We start from the raw sequence: 27,463 nt of genomic DNA, 5'->3' as shown, positions 1-27,463 counted from the left end.
CCTATAAAAATAGATGTTCCTAGTGGATGATAGGAAATATATGTGAAACATGAAGGGTATTTTACTGTCTCAGCTATAGTCTTTGAAGTATAGCAGGAACCTTGCTTTGATAGGACACACTGCATTATTTCAATGTGATAGATTACTATAATAATCAAATGGAAAGTATATATTTATTTCATTTGAATGTCTTTTCAGCTCTATGATATTTTTGGATATGTTAAATGTAGAATGGGGCTACCCAGGTTCATGATACAATATAGTTCATCAGTCTATTTTAATAAGGCCATTTTTCTGGGAATGTTAGAACCTGATGGCTTTAATGATTTGATGACGTTATTTCACAAGTGATTGTGATATCATTCCCTCCTAAACTGATCATAAAGTACCAGAGGTGTAAAGGTAGATGTTTAAACATCTATTTATCTTATTCAGTTTACCAAGCACTGTCCATACAAATGGTAATCATTGATTTATAAATTATGGCAAGTTATGTTTTGTACTTTTAAAGTTACAGTTTAATAGGATACTAGTTTGAACAACATATAGTTTGTAAATGTTAAAGCAACAGTGTTAAATAAAGAGGCACATTACGAGAATTGTTAGGGACATGCATGTTTCTTACAACAAACGTTGTATAGTTCTGTTATGTAAATCTGAGCCACACAAGTATTACAATATAAGAAATAAAATTGAGGGGGTTAAGGTTGTTAATCATTTATACATTATACCTGTAGATTGGAAGTCTATATTGTTTATACTAATTTCCCTACAGTTGGCCTGAGCTGGATAGATAGACAGATCCCTGGGAGTACCATAAATCCATGAAGGCAACATCAGCTCTAACTGACTGGAGTGAAATGTACCTGACTGGCTGTCAGTTCTCTTTGTAAGTTAGGGTTCACTGAACTCCCATTTTGGAATCGTCTAGGATGAACTGAATTCAAATAAAAACTTCCCTGTAGGCAGTTAAAGCTGAACTATAAGTCTGTCTTTCAGTGATCTTTGTTTTGATATTTTTCTTCACATTCATAACTACTGCCTCTGTGTATATTTTAACTTTGCAGATATTCTGCCCAATAAACTGTTCAAGTTTGTGTTTTGATTCCATGCCATTAATTTGTATCAAAGCTTGCCTGTATTCCTATACTCTTACAGAATTAACTTTAGGCTTTAATTTTCCCTTCATTGTGTGAATTTGACTAAAGCAGAGCCATTTTTCAAAGTGAAAAGGTTTTATTTGGAAAATTCCTTTGAAATGACTTCTTTAGTATAGATTCTAGAATTGCCAGACTATAGCCATTTCTAGAATATAATTCCCAAGAAATTTCTTCCAATAAAGTGAATTATGGATTACTGGCACATATTTTTTTTTTCCTTGCATGGCAAAGAGAAAAGAAAAATAAAGAGGATTTTATCTTCAATTTTGAAGAAAAATTATTTGGTCTGGTATCCTGAAATTCAATCTTTGATCAGGAGTACTTTGAGTAAAATGAAAATTCAGGACTGCTATTTCTCCCCGCCTCATTTTTCAGGCTCCTGAATATGGTTTTCTTTTGAAATATTATGGGAATATTTTGAAATAATATGGGAAATATTTTGAAATATTATGGTCTGAGTAATGTTTGCCATGAACATTTAAAACACAAACGGCATATTCAAGGTAAAAATAAAAGAAAGCAACTCAATAGCATTCTGTCAGAGAGTTGGATTTTATGGTCTCATGAGAGTAATTAGAAAAGTCAACCATGAAGCTATCTAAGCTATGCACAAGACAGGGCTGAGAAAATATTTTCCAGTAGATCTTTTAATCTACAAGCTTTGGGTCACATTTCTTCTGTGATTATAGGTGTTAGGCATATTTGACAGATAGTCTAGAAAAAGGAGAGTCATTATTAATATGGAAAGCCAAGGCCATGATACGGAGTAGGCTTATCCTGTGACTAGTTCTACAACCAATGCTAGTCACCTGATTCCACTTAGCCTCTATTTTCTCATCAGGAAATGGGAACAATATCTGTTATTGTGATGGCAAGATAAATGTAATGCGCATGCAAGTGTCATGAGGTAGTCAGCAAAACTCAAGCTACTTTCATTGGTGAGATGAAGGGGGAAATGGAATTATGGTACCATGATGCCAGAAACTATCATGAGAATCTTTAAGGTGACAATTTCAAAAGAAATTCATATCATTTTTGTCAAAACAGCAACCACAATAACAAGAAAACTAGAGGACACAGAATTTTGTCTTTGTGGAGAAGGTGGTAGCACCAGGTAGGAAGCAATGTTATATAGTAAGAGAGGAAATCATCAGTGACTTCAAGTTTAATGAGAAAGGTACCTTCCAGCAGAAAGCAGATAAGAGGCTTTGATTTTCTTGACAGTAGCGCTATCCAGTACTTTTAGTTGGTCTTCAGATGATCAAACCCAGTGGTTTGCCAGAGACTTCCCCAGTTTTAACACTGAGAGTCCCAAATCCTGGCAAACTCCTCCGTCCAGGTCAAAATGGGCCTGGGTCTATTTGGTCTTCATGACATTGGCTGAGTTTGTCAAGCTATGCAGTGGGGAACAGAAGTTCACAAGGCTTTCCTCCTTCATAGTGAAAACTAATTTTATTCTAGGACACGCATATTTTCTGGTAATGAAATATCATTTATATATATATATATATATATATATTTTTTTTTTTTTTTCGGTACGTGGGTCTCTCACTGTTGTGGCCTCTCCCGTTGCGGAGCACAGGCTCCGGACGCGCAGGCTCAGCGGCCATGGCTCACGGGCGTAGCCGCTCCGTGGCATGTGGGATCTTCCTGGACCGGGGCACGAACCCGTGTCCCCTGCATCGGCAGGTGGACTCTCAACCACTGCACCACCAGGGAAGCCCTCATTTTTATAATTTTGTATTAAATGTGTTTGCTTGGTAAGTGGGCACAGCACAGCTTGTGGTCTCTAGTGGATGTTCCCAGAAGTGCTGGGAGGGGATTATGCCACACAGAAGTGACACAGTGATCTGGAGACATGGGGTAGAATGTTAATGATAAGAAATGGCTAGGAGATAAAAAGATACCAAAGGCCTCTGCAAAGAGGTTTCGGGTTTCGCTCCTGCCAGCAGGCTCCGCCCCGTCGGTGGTGGTAGGGCACGGGCGGGGTTAGGGCGAGGCGCTGGCGCTGGCGCTGGGTGGGGCTGGTCCCGTTGTGCTGCGGCTCTGCGCTACCTGCAGTCCCGGGCCGGAATCCCGCTGCTCCGGCCTCGAGTCTGCCCGCCTGCCAGCCTGCCAGCCATGGAGCCCGGCCCCGACGGCCCCGCCGCCATCTGGTTCCGCTAGACGTGCAGCGCATGGCCCGGCCAGGCCCTGTCGCTGCAGGCGGAGCAGCTGCTACACCATCAGTGCTCGCGGTATCAGGATATCCCTGTCTTCCGCAGTAAGAGCTACGGCGACGTGCCGGTGTTGGATGGCGTCGTCCAGTGCACAGAGAGGGACGAGTTCTCCTACCAGGAGATGATAGCCAACTTGCCCCTCTGCAGCCACCCCAATCCACGCAAGGTGCTGATCGTCGGGGGCGGGGATGGGGGTGTCCTGCGGCAGGTGGTGAAGCATTCCTCCGTGGAGTCCGTGGTCCAGTGCGAGATCGACGAGGATGTCGTTCAAGTCTCCAAGAAGTTCCTGCCGGGCATGGCCGTTGGCTACTCGAGCTCAAAGCTCATCCTACATGTGGATAATGGTTTTGAGTTCATGAAACAGAACCAGGATGCTTTCGATGTCATTATCACTGACTCCTCAGACCCCCTGGGCCCTGCTGAGAGTCTATTCAAGGATTCCTGTTACCGGCTCATGAAGACGGCCCTGAAGGAGGGTGGCATCCTCTGCTGCCAGGGCGAGTGTCAGTGGCTGCACCTGGACCTCATCAAGGTGATGCGGCAGTTCTGCAAATCACTCTTCCCGGTGGTCGGCTACGCTTACTGCACCATCCCCACCTACCCCAGCTGCCAAATTGGCTTCATACTGTGCAGCAAAAATCCAAGCACCAACTTCCTGGAGCCCGTGCAGCCCCTGACGCAGAAGCAGGTGGAACAGATACAGCTGAAATACTACAACTCTGATGTACATCGGGCACCCTTCATCCTGTCCGAGTTTGCCCGCAAAGCCCTGAATGATGTGTGCTGAGCCCAGGCGCCGCTGCCGGTGCCGCCCAGGACCTCCGGCCAGCAAGCCTCCAGGGTGGCTGGACGCCGCCAGCCCTGGATGAGACTCCTGCAGACTCGCTTCCGAATCCAGTGTTACAGGACCCAGAATGCTGCCCGGCCTGCCCTGTTAGGACTTTCTGTGTGGCGTTCAGCTTGCAAGTTTATACCAGGTGCCTACAGCACCATCTCCACCTCTGTCGCCCCTCACTCACCAAACACATGTATCTAGAACAACAATGAGAACAAATATTCTGCCAATATTAGGAACTCAACGCAAGACATTTGTATACTGTTTAGTTTTGAGTATGCAACAGCCTGTTTTGGAGGAAATGGCAGTTTCTCCTCTAAGCCACTTGTAGCTGAGAACTTCATAGTAGAGTTTATGTCTTGGAGGAGGAGAGAGTATTTTGATGAGCTACAAATTGGCTATTCACTAAGAAGCTAAAACATAAATTAGTGTTAAAGTGGTGGGTCATAGGGAAGTATATCTGAACACAGAAGTTGAAATTGGGGCAGAAATAGTCTCTCTCTCACAATTCCCTTCCTTCACTTTAAGTGAATCTCTTGCCTGATATAAAAAGAAAGGCAGGGCTCAAGAAACGGAAAGGAGAAACAGAAGAAAACTACAAAAATGAAACAGGCAAGAGTTTCCTGAATGCTCTTCATTCACTCAAAATTAGCAGAGTAAAATTCAAGCCCACCGAATAATAATTAAGGCCCCATTTGCCTAGATTCCAAATATCTGAAGCCTATTTGAGTAGGCGTGTGTTATCTAGCACCCATAAGAGCTATGGGATGGAGGTGGAAATAATCCTCTTTGATAAAGATAAAAGATCTTGAGAAGGATTTTCCAGAGAAGAGGCCCATTCTAGATCTTAAGTCTGCCTTGGGCTCCAGAAAGCTAAATGTAGAATGTTGTGGTAACATACTTGCTCATGTACAGCTGTGTTATATAAACACCCTCAATTAAATTCTGACTCACTTTTTGTTTTCTCCCAAACTTGTATAGTAATGCCAAATGCATAAACATTTATGCCTGAATTCTCTGAGTGTCTTGTTGGCTTTACTTATGGCAAATGTGTTTTTAAAAGGAGGTGGAAGGTAACAGTGATGGGGCTTGGAAATATGTGCTACCTAGGAACAGGCTCTCTGACCCTAGCTAGGATTGAAAGTTGGTGTGCCTCCCAACACCTACTAGGTGATCAGCCAAATCTGACCCTGAAGTTCTTTCACAATCCAACTACAAGTGTTCTGGTATACAGTTTGCACACTGCCTCATTGGATCTTGCCTTTCTTTATGGAAACTATGCGAAGATCAACATTTCTTGCTTGAGATGTAGGTATAACCTTATACAGGCTTAGACATTGATGTAACAGTAGAGATTATGAGCTATAACCATTCTGCCCACTAAGTACTGGAAATCTTCCTTGGAATGTGGAAGAGGAAGACTCCTTGATTCATTCATCAACTAAGTATTTAAAACATGACTGATACATGCTATTGGGTTTACAACTCCAAAATGCATCTTACAATGGTCTTTGGTAATTAGAGATGTTATAAGAAAACACCTTTTTTAAAGTTATAATGTTAAAACAATTATAAAGCCAGAAACCAACACTCACTCAAAATTCAGTTAGTTAAACTTTGTCAATAAAGGCAATTCTATTTTATAATATGGTATTAAAAAGGATGAAAATAGAAATTATATGTAAATGACACGGATTGTGGGGTTGTGTTTAGATTTTCTTCCTTATGTGTTTAGGACAGGTAAACAGTTTCATAAGTTTTCTATTTTGTAAAAATAGCTGAAACTAAATTGTAAGCTTCAAAATTGCCCTGGCTTTGCTTGACTAAAAGGACATGTAATAAGGGTATGTAGAAGTCATAAACCAAGTGATTAAAACATAGGATTAGCAAGACAAAGTCATTAGTTCATGTTCCTATTGATCAGCAATGTTTATTAATTCTCCACTGCATGCTAAACTTTATTGCACATTCCTTTTGAAAAAATCTTCAGTCAGAAAATGGACGAAAATGTTTAAATTCACCTATGGAGGCTAGATCACTGTAGGTTTGAAAAAAAAACAAAACACTGTACTATAAGTTCACTAAATGAAATTTGTGCTACCTTTGGTTAGACAATTAGTAGAGAAGAAAATAAATGAGAACTCGGATTTGAGACACTCTAGCCATTCCTGTGGCCCGATTAATCTCTTATGCAGCACTCATTTAAATAATTTGCACACACTAATTTTAGATCTCTAAATTGCTCATACTTTGTGTGTAGAAACTGATTATGATTGTCATATCCATGGAGTGACACAGGACTAAGAAACTTCAACTCAGATCTCAAAATTAGTAGGCATGAATTAATTTGAAATCTGCTTATCTCAAAGTAGCTCCAGTGGTCCCAATGTATGTGAATTTATAATATTGTATGATTAATGAAAGGGGCCACTGGTGACCACATCAGGGATTGAAATAACTGAAAAGGGCAAAAATAAATCTATTCTGTTTTATTGTAGAAGTTTTGGGGTACCATTGGAGGCAGAGATTATTGAACTGACCATTCTAGAATATAAAGAAGAGTTTTGTGCACAAACCACTGAGTCAGCAGTGGTTCAGTGGTTTCTTAAACAGAAAACAAAACCAAGAAATATGTATTTAGATGACCAGAATCCAAAATCGTGTTGAATTATAGTTAGAAATTTTAAGAAAACCAGATACCCAATATTACTATCCTAAAATTGTATTTTACAGTTTGCTCTGTGAAATCTGAGCTTTGTGGAATGTTTCTTAAACGAAGTACTGTTTTAGTCTGCTTGGGCTGCTATAACAAAAGACCAGACTGGGTAGCTTATAAACAACAGAAATTTTTCTTACAGTTCTGGAGGCTGGAAGGCAGAGATCAGGGTGCCATCATGGTGGGGTGAGGGGTCTCTTCTGTAGATTTCATGTATCCTTGCTTGGTGGAAGGGGCATAGGGTCTCTCTGGGGCCTCTTTTATAAGAACACATTTCATTCATGAGGGCTCTGCACTCATGACCTAAGCACCTTCCAAAGGCCTCACCTACCAATACCGTCACCGTAGGAGTTAGGATTTCAACAAATGAATTCTGGGGGGACATGAACATTCAGACCATAGCAGTTGCCCTTCAAGTCTTCCTAAGAGTTGGTACCTTCTGAAAGTGGGAAAACAGATGCACCATGATGACAAACAATGACAAAATTTGTGCCTTAGTTTACTGTTTCCACAGTGTACTGCTGAATCTGGACCTTTAGTTAATACGAGGACATCACAGTCCCAACTGGGTGGAGTAATTCATGTCTAGTGATGAAACAGGCCTCCTGAACACTGCATTTTCACTTTTTGAAGGGAGGTCTTTAGACACTAAAGCCAACTTGGAAAAAAAATACTTTCTCAGTCGATTTCACCACAGAAATGATTGTAGTGCTAGTGCATAAATAGACAAGGTGGAGTAAAGAATTAGGGCATTTAAATAGCCAGCCTGGGCAAAAAACAAGTTTATTGGCAGAGGTGGGATGGGGTGGTACTTTTTTTTCACAGTGAAAAGGAATTATTCAGATTAGATGCTTCTACTGTTCAACTCTTACTTCGTATTGCATTCAATGTATTGACTCTTAGTCCTTTAAATCTGTGTCTCTTAGCAAAGATGACAAAAGTTTGTGCTGGCAGGTAACCTGATCGTTATGGACCAAATTTTGATGTCCCCCACAAATGTGTATGTTGAAGCCCTAAACTCTAATGTGGCGGTATTTGAAGATGGGGCTTTGGGGAGGTAATTAGGATTAGATGAGGTCATGAGGGTGGGACTCTCATGATGGGATTAGTGCCCTTATAAGAAGAGATACCAGAGAGCTTGCTCTCTCTCTTTTCCTGTGCACACACAATGAAGAGGTCATGTGACCTTACAGAGAGATGGTGGCCATCTGCAAGCCAGAGTAGAGGCCTCAGAATGAAACCTACCTTGCCAGCACATTGCTCTTGGAGATTCTAGCTTCCAGAATTGTGAGAAATAAATTTCTGTTGTTTAAGCCACTAAGACAATGGTATTTTGTTATAGCAGCCTGAGCTGACTGACTATGATAGTTCTAAATACCTGTTTTTTTTATGATGGTATAAAGGCTTTTACTGCTCTTGGGTTCCTCCTCTTGAAATGATACTGCCTTATAGTTAGAGAATAACTATCCTTGTATGGGTTCCAAACAATTAAAATTACCTTATCATAAATTTTGCTTCATAAGAAACAGCTTTATAGTTTGGTGCAAGTGCATTTGAGATATCTGTGTTCCAACAGAAGGTGCTTCCTCTCAGCCTGTATTTTCCTTCTAATTGAAGTGGCAATTAAGTAGTTCATTAATGGTCATGCCATAATCACAGACTTATATAAGGGATCATAAAGGTCAGATTGTCCAGCCCTTTCATTTTACTTCTCCAAGGAAGTAAGGAAGAATGAAAGAATAACTACAGCTTTATTACCAAATGACATTTAAAAAAATGGTGATGCAAGTGGACCTTTAAAAAATAAAGGAAACATATAGGAAGACAAAAAGTGTATAGAGAATACTAGATAGATTTAGGTTTTATATTTATCTCCTTAAAGAGAAATTGAATTCAACTTTGGACCCATCTACAACTGGAGCTTCAGAAAACATGTTTGGCCTCATCTTATCTTTGAAATGAAAGCTGCTGTCTTCACTCTTGAACCAACTGAGGGTACAAGGATGCATTAGAAAATTTGATAATTGGTAGAGTTGGGTTTTGTGGGGTTTTATTTTTGGTATAGTCCTTTTATTTCTTTAAAATAGTAAGCAGGTATATTTTGCAAAACTCATAAGAACTATGAGGTTGTTTTCCTCCTTTACTGAACAGAAGCCACCTGCCACAAATATACATTTTGGGAATTATTTTGATATGAGTTATGGGAAATAGAAAGCAAAATTTTGTACAGTAGAGGACATAACTTTACAGTAAGTCTACAGTTGTCTTATAGCTGTTCGTTAAGTGTTTTGAGTCTCTTTTTAATTCAAGGATATCTTTAGGATCTAGTTTCCGAAAACAGTCTCAAATTACCATCAAAATGTAACTGGGCTACCCTATGTTTTCCCTGTCAAGGAACTGACATTCTATGAACCCTATTTAATTTGCAGCTATCTTAATAGAATGTGTTGAGTAAGAATTAAGGATTATTATTATCACCACCACCATCATCATCATCATCATTAATTGTGTTAAAAGGAAACCTTGGGAGGCATAAGTGACCTGCTGGCAAGGAGTGTGCAGTGGATCAGTTTTGCTCTCAGCAGGAGGCAGCATTATAATCAATAGAAATTGCCCATATGGGGTTTGAAAGACACTGTGATACATGAAAGAATGCTCAACATCATTAATCATTAGAGAAATGCAAATCAAAACTACAATGAGATAAAACCTCACATCAGTCAGAATGGCCATCATCAAAAAATCTACAAACAATAATTGCTGGAGAGGGTGTGGAGAAAAGGGAACCCTTTTGCACTGTTGGTGGGAATGTAAATTGATACAGCCACTATGGAGAACAGTATGGAGGTTCCTAAAAAAACTGAAAATAGAACTACCATACAACCCAGCAATCCCACTACTGGGCATATACCCTGAGAAAACCATAATTCAAAGAGTCATGTACCACAATGTTCATTGCAGCTCTATTTACAATAGCCAGGACATGGAAGCAACCTAAGTGTCCACTGACAGACAAATGGATAAAGAAGATGTGGCACTTATATACAATGGAATATTACTCAGCCATAAAAAGAAATGAAATTGAGTTATCTGTAGTGAGGTGGATGGACCTAGAGTCTGTCATACAGAGTGAAGTAAGTCAGAAAGAGAAAGACAAATACCGTATGCTAACACATATATATGGAATCTAAAAAGAAAAAAAAAGGTCATGAAGAGCCTAGGGGCAGGACGGGAATAAAGACGCAGACCTACTAGAGAATGGACTTGAGGACACAGGGAGGGGAACGGTAAGCTGGGACAAAGTGAGAGAGTGGCATGGACATATATACACTACCAAATGCAAAACCGATAGCAAGTGGGAAGCAGCCGCATAGCACAGGGATATCAGCTCAGTGCTTTGTGACCGCCTGGAGGGGTGGGATAGGGAGGGTGGGAGGGTGGGAGGGAGGGAGACACAAGAGGGAAGAAATATGGGGATATATGTATATGTATAGCTGATTTACTTTGTTATAAAGCAGAAACTAACACACCATTGTAAAGCAATTATACTTCAATAAAGATGTTTAAAAAAGCATTAAAAATATAAATAAATAAAATAAAACCCAAACAGATTAAACTCAAAAAAAAAAAAAAAAAAACACTGTGACAATTAAGTTCACCAGAAAGACTTATTGTAAACCACAACTCTGTGAACCTTCTGCAGATTTCATTGACTGCAGTGTCTAAATTGGAAGATATAGCAATTTTTTTCCCCCATGCTCAGCAAAAACTGTTAACTGGCTTTTGTGTGTGTGTGGGGGTATAAAACATTCACTGAGTGTTTCTCATATTCTACTGAGTCAATATTAAACTGTACTTTTCTATTTTTGCTAATAGTCATTATCATAAAAACGTTTGTCTTTTTAAACATTTTCCCATATGTTCATGGTTCAGTTAAACATTCTCTGGCCTCTAGGAAATTATAGCTTAAAATAGTATCAATAGTTCACCACTTTATGTCTCAACAAACCTTTTTGATTGAAGTTCCCCAAAGGCCTTGAGTTGACCTTTACATAAATAAATGTGGACAATGGATATAGGGGTTTGCAAAATACAAAAAAGTACTATTTTTTAAAATCCCATAAAGACCTTGTTTGTTGCTGTCATTTGAGAAGAGGGCAACACGTTGATTTAGCATATTTAATAACTTTTCACACAAAGAGGTTAGAAAGACTTGAGCATCAAGGGAATAACCCAGAATAAATACTAAATCAGTGTTTCTCAAATGTTAATGATGATATCGGTCTTCCTACTAAATACTTCGGGTGATTCTGATGCATACAGTTCACTTACTATATAGTGTGCTTTGAATTATACCACTGTAATTTCCACATTCTTGGTCTGTCAGCAAGTGCCTTTCTGTATTAGAATTCAGAAATTTTGAGAACCAAATGGATTAGATGTACAGCCTTCAGATCTTTAAATGCATTATTTCACACAGTTCTAAGGAAGTTTTGAGTTTGATGGATTTCAATCTTCTTAATAATATAATTTACTTTGTAACATACAGGTGTAATCCATTCTTCCACAAAATCTGTCCGAGGGAGTGTTTGTGTGTATCTCTTCTCTCTCCAAATGACCTTGACATCAGTTTGTTAAAGTGGCTTATGCCATTCCTGACTTATTACAGTTCATTGGGCTTCATATTTTCTGATCAGCCATGATTTCAATGTATTTGCTTTAAAGAGGTTTTTGTAAGTTACATATAAAAAGGAACTTTTCTACCATTCAGAGAAAGACATATGTAAATGAGACAGTATTTGTAGCATGACAGTCAAAGATACCTCAAGGATTTGGGTATTGGATTGTGTATTTAGTTGCCAGCTATAGATTATAGGAGGCTATTATGTGAAACTATTATATACCTGGAGTTGAAGTAAAATATGTCAGAAATTTTTTTTAAAGAAATCTCAATTTATTCATTGTATGAAAAAAGGAATAGACCACAGCCCCCTTGCATGAAGTGATTGCATTAGTAAGGGGAATTTTATTTCTAAAACCAAAAAGACAGACTTTCAAAAGCTGCTGTTATTTACTGTACTTTAGACAGTTCCTCTGTGAAGGCCTTTCTAGTATATTAAAGACCTGTTCCAATCAAAAGTATTTTCTACTGGCTGATGATATAATTATACTAAGTTATCAAGAGATTGTTCAAGATCTAAGTTATCAAGAGATTGTTCTTGATTCCCAGGGTGAAATTCCTTTCTTTAGCAACCATGGAATTGACATGCTTCATTGTTCATTATTCATCATTCTTTTGCTTCCTCTGCTCTACAGTCTGGATCCAGAAAAGTCTCCTTGGAGACTTTATTGCACATGCTTGGACATCTTGATGATGGTGATTTTTTTGTATTGTTTCATTTTTTTTGTTTGTTTTTCTTACTTGTCAGAGGGTCATTTAATTAGAGCTTCATCAGTTTATGATTGTTCTAGATAGTCTTCAGAGGCTGAGTCACTTCTCCAATTTCTGTTGTTGTTAGTTTTGTTTGTTTGTTTGCTTTTGTCTGTGGCTGGAGAGGTCTTTCTGAAACAAACATACAACTCACCAAACACAAAAACAATCAGTCAAACCTGCTGGTTTTTCTCAAGAGGCTCGATGTTTAGTTTATTCATTTAGAAACTTTGCCTTGTGTTTCTCCCCCTCCTTCTCCATCTCTTCCTCTGCCTTCTGTTTATAAGAAAAGCTCAAGCAGCTCTGTGCTTTAATAGGCAAGGCTGAAGGCAGAGTTCTGCCTCTGGGAAATGTTTATTCTGGAAAAACACAGGAGACATTTGTTTGGTCTGACTCATCTAGACTATGTCATAAGCCGTCTTGGGCAAAAAAAGAGAAGATGCCTTAAATATTGATGCCTGTCCAGACTCAATTTTATGTTTAAAAACCAAAGAATTGTGGCCACTGCAACCTCTTAATTAATCAGTAAATATTTATCAGTCCACTAATATTTTTTTAGTCATCTTTCCTTCCGAGGATATGAATAAAGTTCATAAACACAATAGTTTTCTGTTATTTGCCGAACAAATGGTGATCCTTGACAAGTAGCCATTTTTAAGCCTTCCGTAGTAACTTGAAAGAACAATGCTAAGGAAAAATCAAATAGTGCGTTTACTCATACCAGAGCTGTGCATATCTCTGTGATGGGGGACGTGGGAGGTATGCAGGGAAAAGAAGGCAAGTAATATCATGACCCTGCTTTGTCTGCTTGGTCCTTTCTTTGCTCTTAAATCTCTGTGCAGATCTGTCAGAAATTATCACCCAAGGGATTCCAATTTCCTGTTCCTGCCTCTGGCTAGCAGCCCAGGGCTACCACCATATGCCCTCCTCCCCAATTGGCCACTGTTCCACTCAAAACAGAGAAAGGGAAAAACTAGTTGAAGTCTCTCATGCTATTTTTTCAACTTCTCAGACTAAACCTAGTGGAATCTTTTTATTCACTTATTTGTTTAGTCTTCACTCACTGTTTGTATAAATGTTGTATACTTGCTATATATTCAGCAAAGTGCTAGGTGTAAAGGGGAGGCGAGTAGTGTTGATAAGAGAAAGGGCAAGGAATAAGAAATCTTTAAAGAAAAAAACAGAAGGCTTCCCTACCTTAAAGTCTAGCTGGGGGAAAATTACATACCTTAGTCAAATAAATGGAAGCAATTAAAAAGCAACAGGCAAAAATAATAAAATAATGTAAATAGTATATATAGGTGCTGACAGGGATGGGAGAACTGCAAATATTTAATTCAGTTCACCATTTGAGTACACATTATGTGCTAGAACCTGTATCAAAAATATGATGGAAAATAAGAGGTAACCTTCTGGAGGCAGACATAGCTGCAGATAACTTTATTATGAGGTACACTGTGCTGAGTGTTTTAAGATCAACAAAGTACCATGAGGCAAATTGTGAAGGGAAACATTTTGAGTGAAGGGGTAAGGGTTCTGTGCTCAATTCCAACGTGTGTATGGGGAGCGCTTCCACACACCAACAAGCAATTCTCTGATACAAGGCAGGTGCCCCTCAATTCAGCTCAATTCTCACACTATCTACCCAGAGATAGCAACAGATTCCACAGGTTAAGGGTTCAGTCCGACAAGACTGTAACCCCCCAACCCCCAACCCCCCACCAGGCACCAATCACAAGTCCAGGTGCTTCTGATGGTCAAGTATAGATTGCCAACAAGTCCCTCCTTGGATTCAATTAATTTGCTAGAGTAGCTAACAAAACTCAGAGAAACATTTTACCTACTAGATTATTACCAGTTTATTGTAAAAGGATATGACTCAGGAACAGCCAGAGGGAAGAGATGCATAGGGCTAGGTGTGGGGAAAGTGTGTAGAGCTTCCATGCCCTCTCTGAGTGCCCTACTCTCCCAGCACTTCCACAGGTTCACCAACCCAGAAGCTCTCTGAACTCCCTCCATTTGGGTGTTTATGGAGGCTTCACTACATAGTCATGATTGATTAACTCATTGGCCATTGGTGATTGATTCAACCTCCAGCCCCTCTTCCCTCCCAGGAATTCCAGGGGTGGGACTAAAATTTCCAACCTTCTATTCCTGGTTGATTCTCCTGGCAACCAACCCCTATCTTCAGGTGCTTTCCAAAAGTCACCTCATTAACATTAACTTAGTTGCAGTGTAAAGGGGGCTTGTTATTTCACTGTAACGGCTCTGAAGGTATTTCTGGAACTGAGGTCAAGAGAGCAAATATTATGACAAAAGATGCTCCCATTGCTCTTACCACTCAGGAAATTCCATGGGTTTGGGGAGCTGTGAGCCAGGAGCCTTGGACAAAGACCAAATATGTATGAGAAATATATTTTGATCACTTGAATGATTACATACATATTTCTTATAAATCACAATATTGCAGGGGGGTTAGGAAAGTTTTATGTAAGAGGTGTGATTTGAGCTTGGCTGTGAAGGATGTATCTAATATTTTATAGGTAGAAATGGTGGGAGTTCAGGGTATAGGAGAAGTGTAGGGTGTATTCAGATTCCCCTGTTGTATTTCAGTCATAACACATAAGGTAGGCTGCAGGAGGAGGTCAGACAGAAAGACATGCTAGATGTGAAGGTCCTCAAAAGCAAAACTGAGCAGCTTGAACTTAATTTTGTAGACAATGGCAATACTGATGATTTTTGAAGAAAGAAGTAAGGTGAAGAAATCTATCCTTTAGGAAGTGGTTTAGCATATGGTTAAGAGCTGGTGCTCTGAAGTCAGAAAACTGGATGCAATCAATGAATATTTATCAAGCTCCTACTTACCAGAGACTATTCTAATAATTGGGGCCATAGTAGTGACGTATATTGGCGAGACCTCTGCTCTCATGGTACTTACTTTTTAGCTATGGACAGGAGAGACAAATGACAATAACATGCAAAAAGACATTTTCCAGATAATTTTAGATAGTGATAAGTGTGATGAAGAAAATAAAATAGGGCAATGACTGGTGCGACCAGGGAAACGACTTTAGAATTGGTGGTTAGAGAAGGCCTCACTGATGAGGTGAAATTTGAGTTGAGACCTGAATTAAATGATGGGATGATCCACGGGAATATCTGAGGCAAAGTCTTCCAGTCAAAGGAAAGAGCAGATTTAAAGACCCTTGTGGGAATGAGCATGATGTGTTCCAGAAACAGACAGAAGGCCTGCGTGGCTGGACTGCAGTAAGTAAAGGGGACACCTTCATGAAAGTAGGCTCTAGAAGGAGGCAGGTGTCTGATAACATTCGTCTTTGTAGACCTCGGTAAGGATTTTGTTTTTTATTCTAATTATAATGGGAAGCCATTAGAGGAAGTTTCAAGCAGGGTTTGATATCATATGATTTATGCTTTAAAAAAGGTGGCTCTGGCCAATGTGGAGAATTTGTATGGGGTATAGATAGAATTGGAGGACTCAGGCTATGTTTTAAAGGTAGAACAGGCAAAACTTGTTCAAGGTCTATTGTTTTCTAGTTATTTGACCTTGAACAAATTACTTAACCTCATCTCAGTGTCTGCATCTGTAAAAAGGGGATAAGAACAGTACTGACCTTAGAGAATTGTGAGGATTAAATTAAAACTCCACACGATATAACCAGCACATCATATGTACTCATTCAAGGATAGCAGCTGCTATTATTACAACTCTGATGGTGATAATTACTCTGGATTGGACCTGTGGGTAACTAGAGGCCTGGTGATCTGTTAAGAGGCTATTGTGATTATCCAGGCAAGTCAAAGTGCTAGGCTGGAGTAGGGCAGCGGAAAGGAAAAGTGGGAAAGCACCATGTTAATAAATTTAATTAATGCACACCAAATATTTAAGTAGGAATACTTAATGACATATTCAAATGACTAATAAAGGGTAACACTAGTACGTGCAGAGAGTCAAAAGTCACTTCTGTGGTGAGACTGGAATTAAAATTGCTAATAGTTTATTTTCTCTCCTTTAATTCCTGGCTAATGACTTTTCTATATTATCATTTCCTATCACATAAAACCATGGTTCATTTAAAGTATGCTATTGAGACGTGGTCAAAATCCATCAACAGAGACTTCAAATGAAATGGCTGTGTGTGTGCTGCACCCTCTTTCAACTATGTACCATAACTAAAGTCTTCCCAGCTATGTTTGAACTTCAGGTGATTATCTTGCATTCATGAATAAAAATAAAAGTCGACCTTCCATTTGTTGTTTTATGTTTTGGGTGAACCCGTTTACCCTATCAATGGGAATGAATTGTTGACTGTATTGGTAACTTTCTTCTAACATCGTATGAGTTACCAGATAAGTCATCATTCTTGGAGTATGAAAGGGCAGTTTTTAGTTACTCATTTCTGTTTTCTGGTGTTGATCACTCATGATAGACCTAGAGAGACTGAACTTCAAAGGACTGGTCTACTATTTATGAAGTTTAATGCACAATTACCTAGGTGACAAGACGTTAGCCATAAAGGTTAAGGCTTATGAATATTAAAACTTTAAAGAGTTCTTTGGCAGGTGTGAATTTTTATCAAATATTTCCTTACAGATGAGTGAAAAGAAGCCAGAATTTAAAATATACAAATCATCAGGCAAAGACAGATAGGACTCAGAGAAACCGGGGCTAGTTCACCACTGTAATTGCTATTTTTATTTTATTTTTTGAGTTTCAGGTTTTTTGAAAAACAGTTAAAAAGCGGAATGAGAGGGGGGAAAAACCCAGTGGATTTCTGGTCTGGATATTTTATGAAACATCCAAAAGACATTAATTGCCAAGGTAATAAGATGGACCTGTCAGTTCTGATTCAATTGCTATTAGAAAATAAAATGTTTTAATAAAAATCACGTAATTGTAATCAAAGGAAACATTGCCTATGAGCAAGATTTTAAGCAAATAGCAGCATATGCCTTTTCAGTGTGTTTTTTTTGTCACCTAAATGTGCACATTCACAATTGTGAGTACTCTTCATCAAGCGCTAATATATTCTCAGAAGTCATGTTGGAACTTATAAACTCTCTGTGTCAGTCACCACTTCTTGCTTAACTGAACTTGGGTATTGTAGCCTTTTAATGTCCCTGCTACTGGTATTTAGTTAAGTTTTATCTCTGTCTGTGGTTTTCCACTTCACAGTTTGGGAAAAGAGGCTGTTAGGCTTTGCTATATCCATGTACACCTTTCAACTGGAAAATTCACAGGAAGCAAATGGTGAATGTCTTAACTCTGTAGGCTGAGACCATTTTATACAGGAAGGTAGGGGATTGAACATGAAAGATAGTTTGGGGTTCCTTTTGTTCTTCTATGTTTGCTTCTATCCACTCCGTTCTAATCTGTGGAACTCAAGGCTGCCTCAAGGGCACCGACTATTCAGTAAAGATGAACTGCCAATTCTTCACCTTCTGGGAAAGTTGTCAGGTAAGTAAACTGTCAACAGCAATTCTTTTTCTGATCTTAAGTAGATAATTAGCTCTGAACATCCCTTCCTTAATATTTTCCACAGTATATTCCTCTCACATTCAAATCTGCCCTCAAATCTATCCAATTAAGGTGAACTGAGAAAAGAATTCCCATATCCTACTTCTAGAATTACTGTAAATGCCTTTAGATAGAACCATATTTTAACATAGATGCTGTTTTAGCTATGAAGATTTTCCAAAATATAATTTAATAATATCACTGGCCAGGCATTTATGCTAGAAAGTTTATATATTATTCACTCTCACAAGCACCCTTTTGAGAGAATTATTAATCTTACTTTACAGATGAGGAAACAAACTCAGAATGATGAAGTTCTTTGCCTAAATCACAGATCTTGTATGTGGTCAACCCTGGATTTGAATCCAGGTCTGCCTAATTCTAAAGCCTCTTTCTCACTATATACAATAGACTGCAGATCTTCCAGCTGCTTACACTTATATGATAAAATTATCTTGTTTATTTCTCTCTCTCCTGACCCCAGCATGTAAGCTTTATAAGAACAGGGACCTTGTCTTTCTTATTCAGTACTGTAACCCCAGAGCCCAGAAAAGTTTCTGGTATATTGTGAAAACTCAGTAAATATTATTGCATGAAAATAATCAATCATGAAAGTTTTCTGGTTAATTTCAAATTAGATAGTTGTACAAGAAGTACTAAAAGTGCCAAATGAGTGCTACAGGGGTTGACCAGTGGGAGAGATTACCAAAGGTTGGAGGCTACAAGAATAGTGTAGACTATAGACCTCCAAAAAGGAGGAGTGCATACACCTCAGGGGTGTGTTCAAAATAATACATTGGGAGGGGTAAAAAACATGTTAGAATTTTTAATCATTTTTTTTGTTTTAGCTCATTCTTTTTCAATTTTGGTTGTCATATTTTATAATGTACACATTATTGCAGTAATATATATGGCATAATATATATAATATAGTAATATATAACATATACAATAATATGGACAGTAATGTAATATACACAGTAATATAATAATATACATATGTATGTATATGTGGGGGTGGGTAGGTGCTTAAACATTTTTACTGCTAGTTTTGCTTGGAGACCTGTGGTCCAGAGGGAGAAATAAACATACAGAGATATCTATAATTCAGCATTCTACCTGCTATTAGATGTCTAGACAAAGTACTTCAGGAAGAAAGATAAAGGAATGGCTAATACTTCGTGATTTTGTCAGCATGGTGGTGGTGGTGGTGGCACAATTTCAACAGAATTCTGTGGCAATGGCAGATGAAATGGGAATTTTCAGGGAGAGAGAACACTTGCAATGGTGCAGAGGTATAACTTTTTTTTTAATTGAAGTATAGTTAATTTACAATGTTGTGTTAGCTTCAAGTGTACAGCAAAGTGGTTCCGTTATACACATATATATGTGTATATATATATAAATATATATGTGCGTATATATATACATATATATATATTCTTTTCCATCATAGGGCTATTACAAGATATTGAGTATAGTTCCCTGTGCTATACAGTATAACTTTCTTGATATGTTTCAGGAACTATAAAGCATATTGGATTGCTAAAGGAGAGGGAGTAGAATAGGTAGGAGAATGGGGAGTAGCAGTATATTATTATTGGATTACATGTACGTAATATATAAAGACATATATTGAAGGTAAGTGCTCATGTATTAATAGCTAGGTAGGGTACAGGATCAAAGAAACTGGAGCTCACTTAGTGAAGTAGACTACGGAAAATGAAGAAGATATCTTCAAGCCATATCGCAGCCGAAGGATTAAAGGGCCAATGGAGAAGAAAGAGTTAAAGGTGCCTTCTAGATTTTAAGACTGGATGAGGTTACTGTAACATTGACCTATAAGGTCATCCTGAGGAGAGCAAGGCAGTTTTTTGAGGTAAGATAATTTTGGGTAAATAACAAATTAGAGAAGGGACATCCATAGGTATATGACCAATAGGGAACTGGAGATATGAGATGGGAACTCTGGAAGAAATCAGGGTAGGAGTTAAAATTTGAGAACCATTCCCATTATTGGTTCATCAAACATTCACAGGCACCTACTCTGTGCCGGGGACCATACTAGACACTGGGGCTAGAGTAGGAAAAAGAGAGATGTCACACCAACCCTCAAGATGCTTATCTTGGGGCTTCCCTGGGGGCACAGTTGTTAAGAATGCACCTGCCAATGCAGGGGACACAGGTTCGAACCCTGGTCCGGGAAGATCCCACATGCCGCAGAGCAACTAAGCCCGTGCGCCACAACTACTGAGCCTGCGCTCTAGAGTCCGCAAGCCACAACTACTGAGCCTGTGTGGCACAACTACTGAAGCCTGCGCGCCTAGAGCCCAGTCTCCACAACAAGAGAAGCCACCGCAATGAGAAGCCCGCACACTGCAACGAAGAGTAGCCCCCGCTCTCCGCAACTAGAGAAAGCCCGCGCGCAGCAACAAAGAGCCAACACCGCCAAAAATAAATAAATAACTAAATTTATATATGAAAAAAAGGTGCTTATTTTTTTTTGCGGTACGCGGGCCTCTCACTGTTGTGGCCTCTCCCATTGCGGAGCACAGGCTCCGGACGCGCAGGCTCAGCGGACATGGCTCACGGGCCTAGCCGCTCCGCGGCATGTGGGATCTTGCTGGACCGGGGCACGAACCTGTGTCCCCTGCATCGGCAGGCGGACTCTCAACCACTGCGCCACCAGGGAAGCCCCAAAGATGCTTATCTTATACTCAATAGGGAGAGACAGACAATCAACAGGGAAAATGTTTGCATATAATTACAAATCATGATAAGTGTGTAGGGGAGCAAAATTTGTCACCCAAAATGTCTCTTTGGCACGTGGATTATTTTGAGCTAAAAACAGTCAAGGCCCAAAAGACTCAGGAAACTTTGACCTTCCCCCAATTGCCTAAAGAATGCAGATAGAGGACCTGTTCTAGAAAGGGAGCTATCGCAATAGATAACTATAGTATGAACTAGGTTTGTAAACAGGGGAGGAATGTAGCAAAGTGTTAAAATTCCTCTCTGTGTCCCATTGTCTGCTTGGCTCAGCAAACATTTGTTTACCAAACATTTGCTTTTCCATCTCCATGTCATTTGCCCCCCACCACCTTTGAGGTCCCAAACCACTACCCCCAACATCCTCTTCTGTGTTTAGCTGAAGATTGCCTTTAAGGTGAGGGTTCTAGCCATTTTGGCTAATTATTCAGTTTTCTTAGGTCTCTCTCATGTATACATGTTATTAACTTTTGTGTGATTTTCTCCTGTTATTCGGTCTCATGTCAATTTAATTCTTAGACCAGCCAGAAGAACTTAGTAGGGTAGAGGAAAATTTCTTCCTCCCCGACAAGTGCTGTGAAGGGTGGCCTGCTTTAGATTAGGTGGTCAATGAAAGCCTCTGAAGAAGTGCTATTTAACCTGAGAGCTGATCAATGAGACAGGACCAGCCAGGCAAAGTGGAAAAAAGAGCAATCTAGGAAGAGGGAACCAGCAGCCTTGGATGGATGTGGGATAGAGCTTGGTGTGCTGTGGGAATAGAAAGAAGCCCAGTGTGACTTGCAGCTACTGAGCAAGGGACACAGTGGCACAGTATGAAGCTGGAGAGGAAGGCAGAAGCTGGATCATGCAGAATCTTCAAAGCCCCGTAAAGAACTTGACATTTATTCTTTTTAGAATAGGAAGTTATTGAAAGGTTTTAACTGGGGACAATAAAATGATAAAATTTACCTTTAAAATTCCTTTGGACTATAAAATACAGATAGTTAAAGCATTGAAAACAGGCATTCTCAGAAGAAGAGAGAATAAACACAGAAATAAGAGGCTGAGGGCTGAGTCTTAGGAAATGCTCCTCATTAGGATATGATGGGAGAGGGAGGAGCCAGCCAAGAGAAAAAGGAATGTTCAGAGAAGCAGGAAAGGTGTCATGGAAGTCCATGAAAGAGAAGCTTTCACCAGAGTCTGGTCAACATTGTTACATGTGGAAAAGATTGTGAGGAGGGAATGAAGTCTGAGAAAAAGGTGTATAGATTTGGGAATAGGAAACGTTTCGAAAGTGTAACTTTCATAAAGAACAATGAAGCTATAGGCAGTGAGTAGAAACCACACTTCTGAGAATGTATTAGTCAGTGGAAGGATAAAGCAGAATGATGGGTTTAAAAGTGGGCAGAAGACATGACTAGACATTTTTCCAAAGAAGACATACAGATGGCTAACAGGCACATAAAAAGATGCCCAACATTGCTAATTATTAGAGAAATGCATATCAAAACAATTATGAGATACCTTAACACCTGTCAGAATGGCTATCATCAGAAGTAACACAAATAACAAATGTTGGAGAGGATGTGGAGAGAAGGGGACCCTTGTGCATTGTTGGTGGGAATGTAAATTGGTGCAGCCACTGTGGAAAACAGAATGGAGGTTCCACAAAATATTAAAAATAGAACTACCATATGATCCAGCAATTCCACTCCTGGGTATATATCCAGAAAAACTGGAAACACTAATTCGAAAAGATACATGCACCCCAGTGTTCACAGCAGCTGTATTTACAACAACCAAGATATGGAAGCAACCCAGGTGTCCATCAACAGACGTCCATACATTGATAAAGAAGATGTCCATCCATCAATGGACATCCATTGATAAAGAAGATGTGGTATACACACACACACACACACACACACACACGCACACACAAACACACACACACACACACACACACACACACTGGAATATTACTCAGCCATAAAAAAGAATGAAATTTTGCCATTTGCAAGAATGTGGATGGACCTAGAGAGTACTATGCTTAGTGAAATAAGTCAGACAGAGAAAGACAAATAGTGTATGTTATTGCTCATATGTGGAATCTAAAAAATAAAACAAATGAATATATATGGCAAAATAGAAACCAACTCACAGATATAGAAAAGTAGTGGTTCTCAGTGGGGAGAAGGAAGGAGGAAGCGTCAAGATAGTGGTATGGAATTAAGAGATACAAACTACTATGTATAAAATAGATAAGCAAAAAGGATGTATTGTACAGCACAGGGAATTATAGCCATTATTTTGTCATAACTTTAAATGGAGTATAATTTATAAAAATACCGAATCACTATACTGCACCTCTGAAACTAATATAATATTGTAAATCAACTAAACTTCAATTTAAAAAATCCTTATAAAGTAGAATGATGGGTAGAAGTAGCAAGTTCAAGCAAAGGTCTTTTCAGACTAATGGAGACCTGTGGGAGGTTGGATTTGGGTGTGGGCTAAGAGAAGTGGAGGGCTGGTGGGAGAGATGAAAGGAGGCAACTGAAAATGTTTGAAAAAGGCTTGAAATATTAAGGAATAATTTAGAGGCCAAGAGCCTGGAGCGCATTGAAAGAGGTGCGGCCAAGATCACAGGTGCTACTGTTACATTTTAAAGGAAGAAGACTCTCTTTCCTCTGAGACCGGAGAGAAGGGTGAGAGAGTAGATATAGTGACAGAGAAACTTTGAAGTGAACTGGCAGAAAGTTTAGGGAGTTCACAGCAGTCGACATTGATTTTTCAGTCAATCAAAATTAACAACACACACTAAAGTAGTATATAGTCTCAATAAAATAAAGCCTCTTTCAGGGAAGGAAGCTTGGGTTATCTCATTTGTCTTATTTTGTTTCTGATATTCCCCACAGTATCTAATGGCATCTTGTACATGATAGGTGCTCAATTAACAGAAGTTGGTTGTTTGATATCTCTAGTCTCAAGGAATTTACAACTGGGAACAAACACATTATATATGCAGTATATGGTAATTTCCAAAAGAGTGCTGCTGCTAATAAATGTTTCCGGATTTAAAAGGAAGGAAGTGTGCCTGTAGATTGAACTGATGTGGGAATGCTTCATAAAGGAGCTGAGTCATTATCTGGGCCTTAATGGTTGCTTAGGATTTAAATACAGATTTTGCAATAAACTAGAGGTGGGCATTTTCTATATCAGGTCTTGGATAGTGACCTTACGGCAAACTGGAAAGATCTGACCACTTTACGAAATATGGTAGAAAATCAGCAGGAGGTTATTCAAGAAGTTGCTGAGATTTAGAAACAGAAGGATCCAAGGGAGAAAGGGACTTGAACCTGTGTCAGGAGGCTGGGAGTTCAGGAGTCTTTTGTTTTGGACAGCATCCTGCCAAATTAAACGTGAAATTAGGCATTTCAGTCTAATTTGGGATGAAAGTCAGGAAATTCCATTCTGTAGTAATTTCCCGATCCATCTTTCTAAAGTCAAAATACAATTATGTTATTCCCCCGCTCAAAAATTCTCAATGGTTCCCTAACGCCTACACAACTAATACATAGACTCAGTGGCCTAGCACTGAAAGGAATTCACAAGTAAGGTTGAAACATTTCCAGGCTTGTTTCCAATTTATACCATATACATATTGGGTTGGCCAAAAAGTTCGTTCAGGTTTTTCCATAAGATGTTACAGAAAAACCCAAACGAACTTTTTGGCCAACCCAATACCACATACTTCTGCCAATTCAACTAGGAAGTGTTTCCTGATCATGCTATGTGCTTCCTAATCTCCATTCCTCTGCTCATGATATTAACTCCATCTCTACCTTGATCTGTGTCAAAATCTTACCCCCTTTTTAAAGACCTATTTCCAAGGCCAGCACCTCCTCCATAAAGTCTGTCCTGCCCCTTCCCACCAGGGGGATTTTCTCTCTTCTGTTAATTTCCATAGCATTTGGGAACTCATATAAACTTATAATGTACCTTATATTGTAGTTATTTGTAAGGTCACCTAATTCCCAATCTTATCTTCTAACCCCCACTAAACTTCAAATTACTTGGTGACAGGATCTGGATACTGCTCATTTTTTATTCCCTTTGGAGCCCAGCATAAACAGTTCTTGACGCGGACTGATGTAGAATTAGAATAAGATGAGGGGTGGATGTAGCTGGGGAGGTATCAGTGAAAGCTGTTGCTAATAAAAGCTATCTCAGCCTTTGTCTTGGTGATCTCTCTGAAACATGGAATCATCGAATCTTTAATGTTAATTTTTGATATGTTAATTTTTGACACATGCTGGTAATTTCCATTATCACTATTTATATCCAGTGTGGTAATTTCCTATTGTAGCACTAATAGAGCTTACGATCATTTTATAAGTATAATATTTGCCATATGATATATGGAGGTAGCATAATAGAGTGGAAAGAGGGAACACTGAATTTCACTAGACCTCACTTTGGATCCTTGCTGTCCTACTTAATAGCTACGTGTAACTCTGTTGCCTGCCCAACATTTATTCCCTCTTCTTCTGGTAATTTCAGACTGATTCTCCTTTTAGAGAATTATTTCTTTCCTGTTATTAATCCATGAGGCTTAAGGTAGGGCTAACAATCCTCCTCGATCCTCCCCTGCAGTTGCAAGGGAAGGTATGGTACATAGGTTTGGCCAATTGCCATATTCCTTATCTCTGGCTAATGCCAGGCTGATGAGACTCAACTGGGAAATACAAAACCCTCTGTCTGTTGAGAGGATGGGATGTAAGACTGAAACTGCTGGCTGTCACCTCTCTACAACCAGGATCAAGCCTAAGAACAAAGCCATTGCAGAGAATAGCAGAGTGAGTGACTGAGATAGGCGAATGAGACATGATGATATCATTCAGCCTCTGGATCTGGCCATAGGCGAAGGCAATTCACCCCCTTCTTTCTTCATCCTCTACTCCCTCAGACTTTGAGTTACATGAGCCAATGAACAACTTGTTTATTCCTTAAGTCAATTTGAGTTTATTTTGCTTGTAATCAAATAACAGTAAATAGATATATCACATGACCTTGGGCAAGTCATTCACAGTCTCTCTGAGGCTCAGGTCATGCATAAATGGGGAAGAATCCTCTATTACCTACACACAGGGAATATTAGGAGGCTCATCTACATGTGAAATATAAGTGAGAGCATTTTGACAACTATAAATGCTTGTAAAAAAGAGGATAGGTATTAGTGTCTTTCATCCAAGAAAACAAAAACATATTGTTTACTATGATTATGTTTTCTTTAAAAAACAAAGAAACATTATTCAGTCGACCAGCATAGACACTGGAAAAGCAAAAGCCTGTGCCCAAACTATTACAGTTAAATATCCCACCACAGGATTTCTCTTTGATGATTAAAATCACAGATTTTTTTTCTTTTTTAGCAAAGAACATGAAAACCTACTTATTATTCCACCTAGAATATGTAAGAGCTAGCATTTAACTTTAAGGCTGGTTCTTAAAAGCCTGCGTAAAAGTTTTGAAATAAAGATTTGTCACTGTCTCATATCCTCCACATAGTCAACTTTTCATTCGGAGTATAGGTTGTAAATATGTTGTTAGAGCAAAGCATTTAAGAAATGGCAAAATTCAACCTTGGAACATCGCATTAGTCATTCAAAGGAGATATATTTGAAAATTGGTTCAGATACTTTCTCTACCACCTTTTTCCTCCTACTCCTTTCCTTATATATCATATTACCTTTGATGAACCAGACACGTAAATAATAATCTGTGTGATCTGAAAAAGCTAATGCAATTTCTAAAGACGCCTACTTTATATCCTGGCACCTTCAGGACCTAGAATCAGCTGTATTATTTAAATATTTCAATGATAAGGAGAAATTTGCCTGTGACAGTGGGTATGTAGGTGTGGGATGGGTGGAGAACCTATGTATGAACCATCATCCTACTCTGGGTCTTGGAAATCTATCCTGAAGTTTTTGAACCCAAGGTTTGTATGTTTAATTTTCATTTGTTTTGTAGTGAAGGACCAACATGAGGATGTAAATGGTGCTTGCAAAATTCTAAGGCCAAGAGATAAGCTAGCACAGCACAATAATATTTAGAAAGTAAGCATGGGAAGTTTAAACAATTGTGTCCTTTATGTCAGAAAAATGGTCTTGCTCTTAATTCTTTCCATCCACTTTCACTGGCTAGAAATGCTAAGAAACGCAGTATCTTCAGGGGGAAAATTGGTCTGTGTGCCATAGTATTCAATGCAAACAAATCCTGTAATGGAAAAAACCATCACTCACGCGTCTATGAATATAGTTTCTTATATTCAGTATAGATCCTGCTGTACTGTCCTTTTTTTTCCCCCCTTGACATCTGTGCAGTATATCCTAGCAATTAAAAAAAAAATCCTTAAAGTGCTTTCCTCTTAATACAGCTGTGAGGAAAGCAAATATATTAACTCAGTATTCACCAGGATTTTTGCTTTTACTATACATAATTTGATAAAACCAGAAACATTTTGTTCTTTCCAAATGAAATGGGTAAGAAAGGTTCTGACACATTCCTCAGTACCGGAAGAATATCAAATAACCTAAAAATAATACTATCTGTCTGTGGGCCCCTGTTCAGACGAGGGGCTGAAACGTATCTTTCCCCATGGGGCCATGGAGGTGTTGCTTTTTAAGGTAGTGTCAATAAACAGATCAATCTCCTAATGCAGCATGCAGTTCTTCTGACTGTTTCATATCCAGCAACCCCAGGCCTCCATTTTATGAGAGAGGTGTATACTGATTTTAATGATGATGAAGCTGAGA

At 39.0% G+C, this 27,463-nt stretch overlaps 1 protein-coding gene and 1 long non-coding RNA gene across 2 annotated transcripts in view; both read left to right on the top strand.

Annotated features, from left to right (window-relative positions):
* Positions 1–27,463, top strand: part of LOC117197991 (uncharacterized) — a 441,633-nt gene that overhangs the window by 254,965 nt on the left and 159,205 nt on the right. The gene's annotated exons all lie outside the window — the stretch shown is intronic.
* Positions 2,576–5,176, top strand: LOC101275972 (spermidine synthase-like). Its single transcript, XM_033412218.2, has one exon. The coding sequence runs from the start codon at positions 3,501–3,503 to the stop codon at positions 4,164–4,166; it is 666 nt and encodes a 221-aa protein (XP_033268109.2). The 5' UTR covers positions 2,576–3,500; the 3' UTR covers positions 4,167–5,176.

Source organism: Orcinus orca, chromosome X (assembly GCF_937001465.1).
Source record: "Orcinus orca chromosome X, mOrcOrc1.1, whole genome shotgun sequence".
NCBI classification, from domain to species: domain Eukaryota; kingdom Metazoa; phylum Chordata; class Mammalia; order Artiodactyla; family Delphinidae; genus Orcinus; species Orcinus orca.
The sequence above is the reverse complement of the archived record's forward strand: the minus strand, read 5'-3'. Positions and strand labels throughout refer to the sequence as shown.

Excerpts from the sequence above, each read along its gene's own strand:
- LOC101275972 (XM_033412218.2), top strand. The coding sequence starts at position 3,501 with ATGATAGCCAACTTGCCCCTCTGCAGCCACCCCAATCCACGCAAGGTG.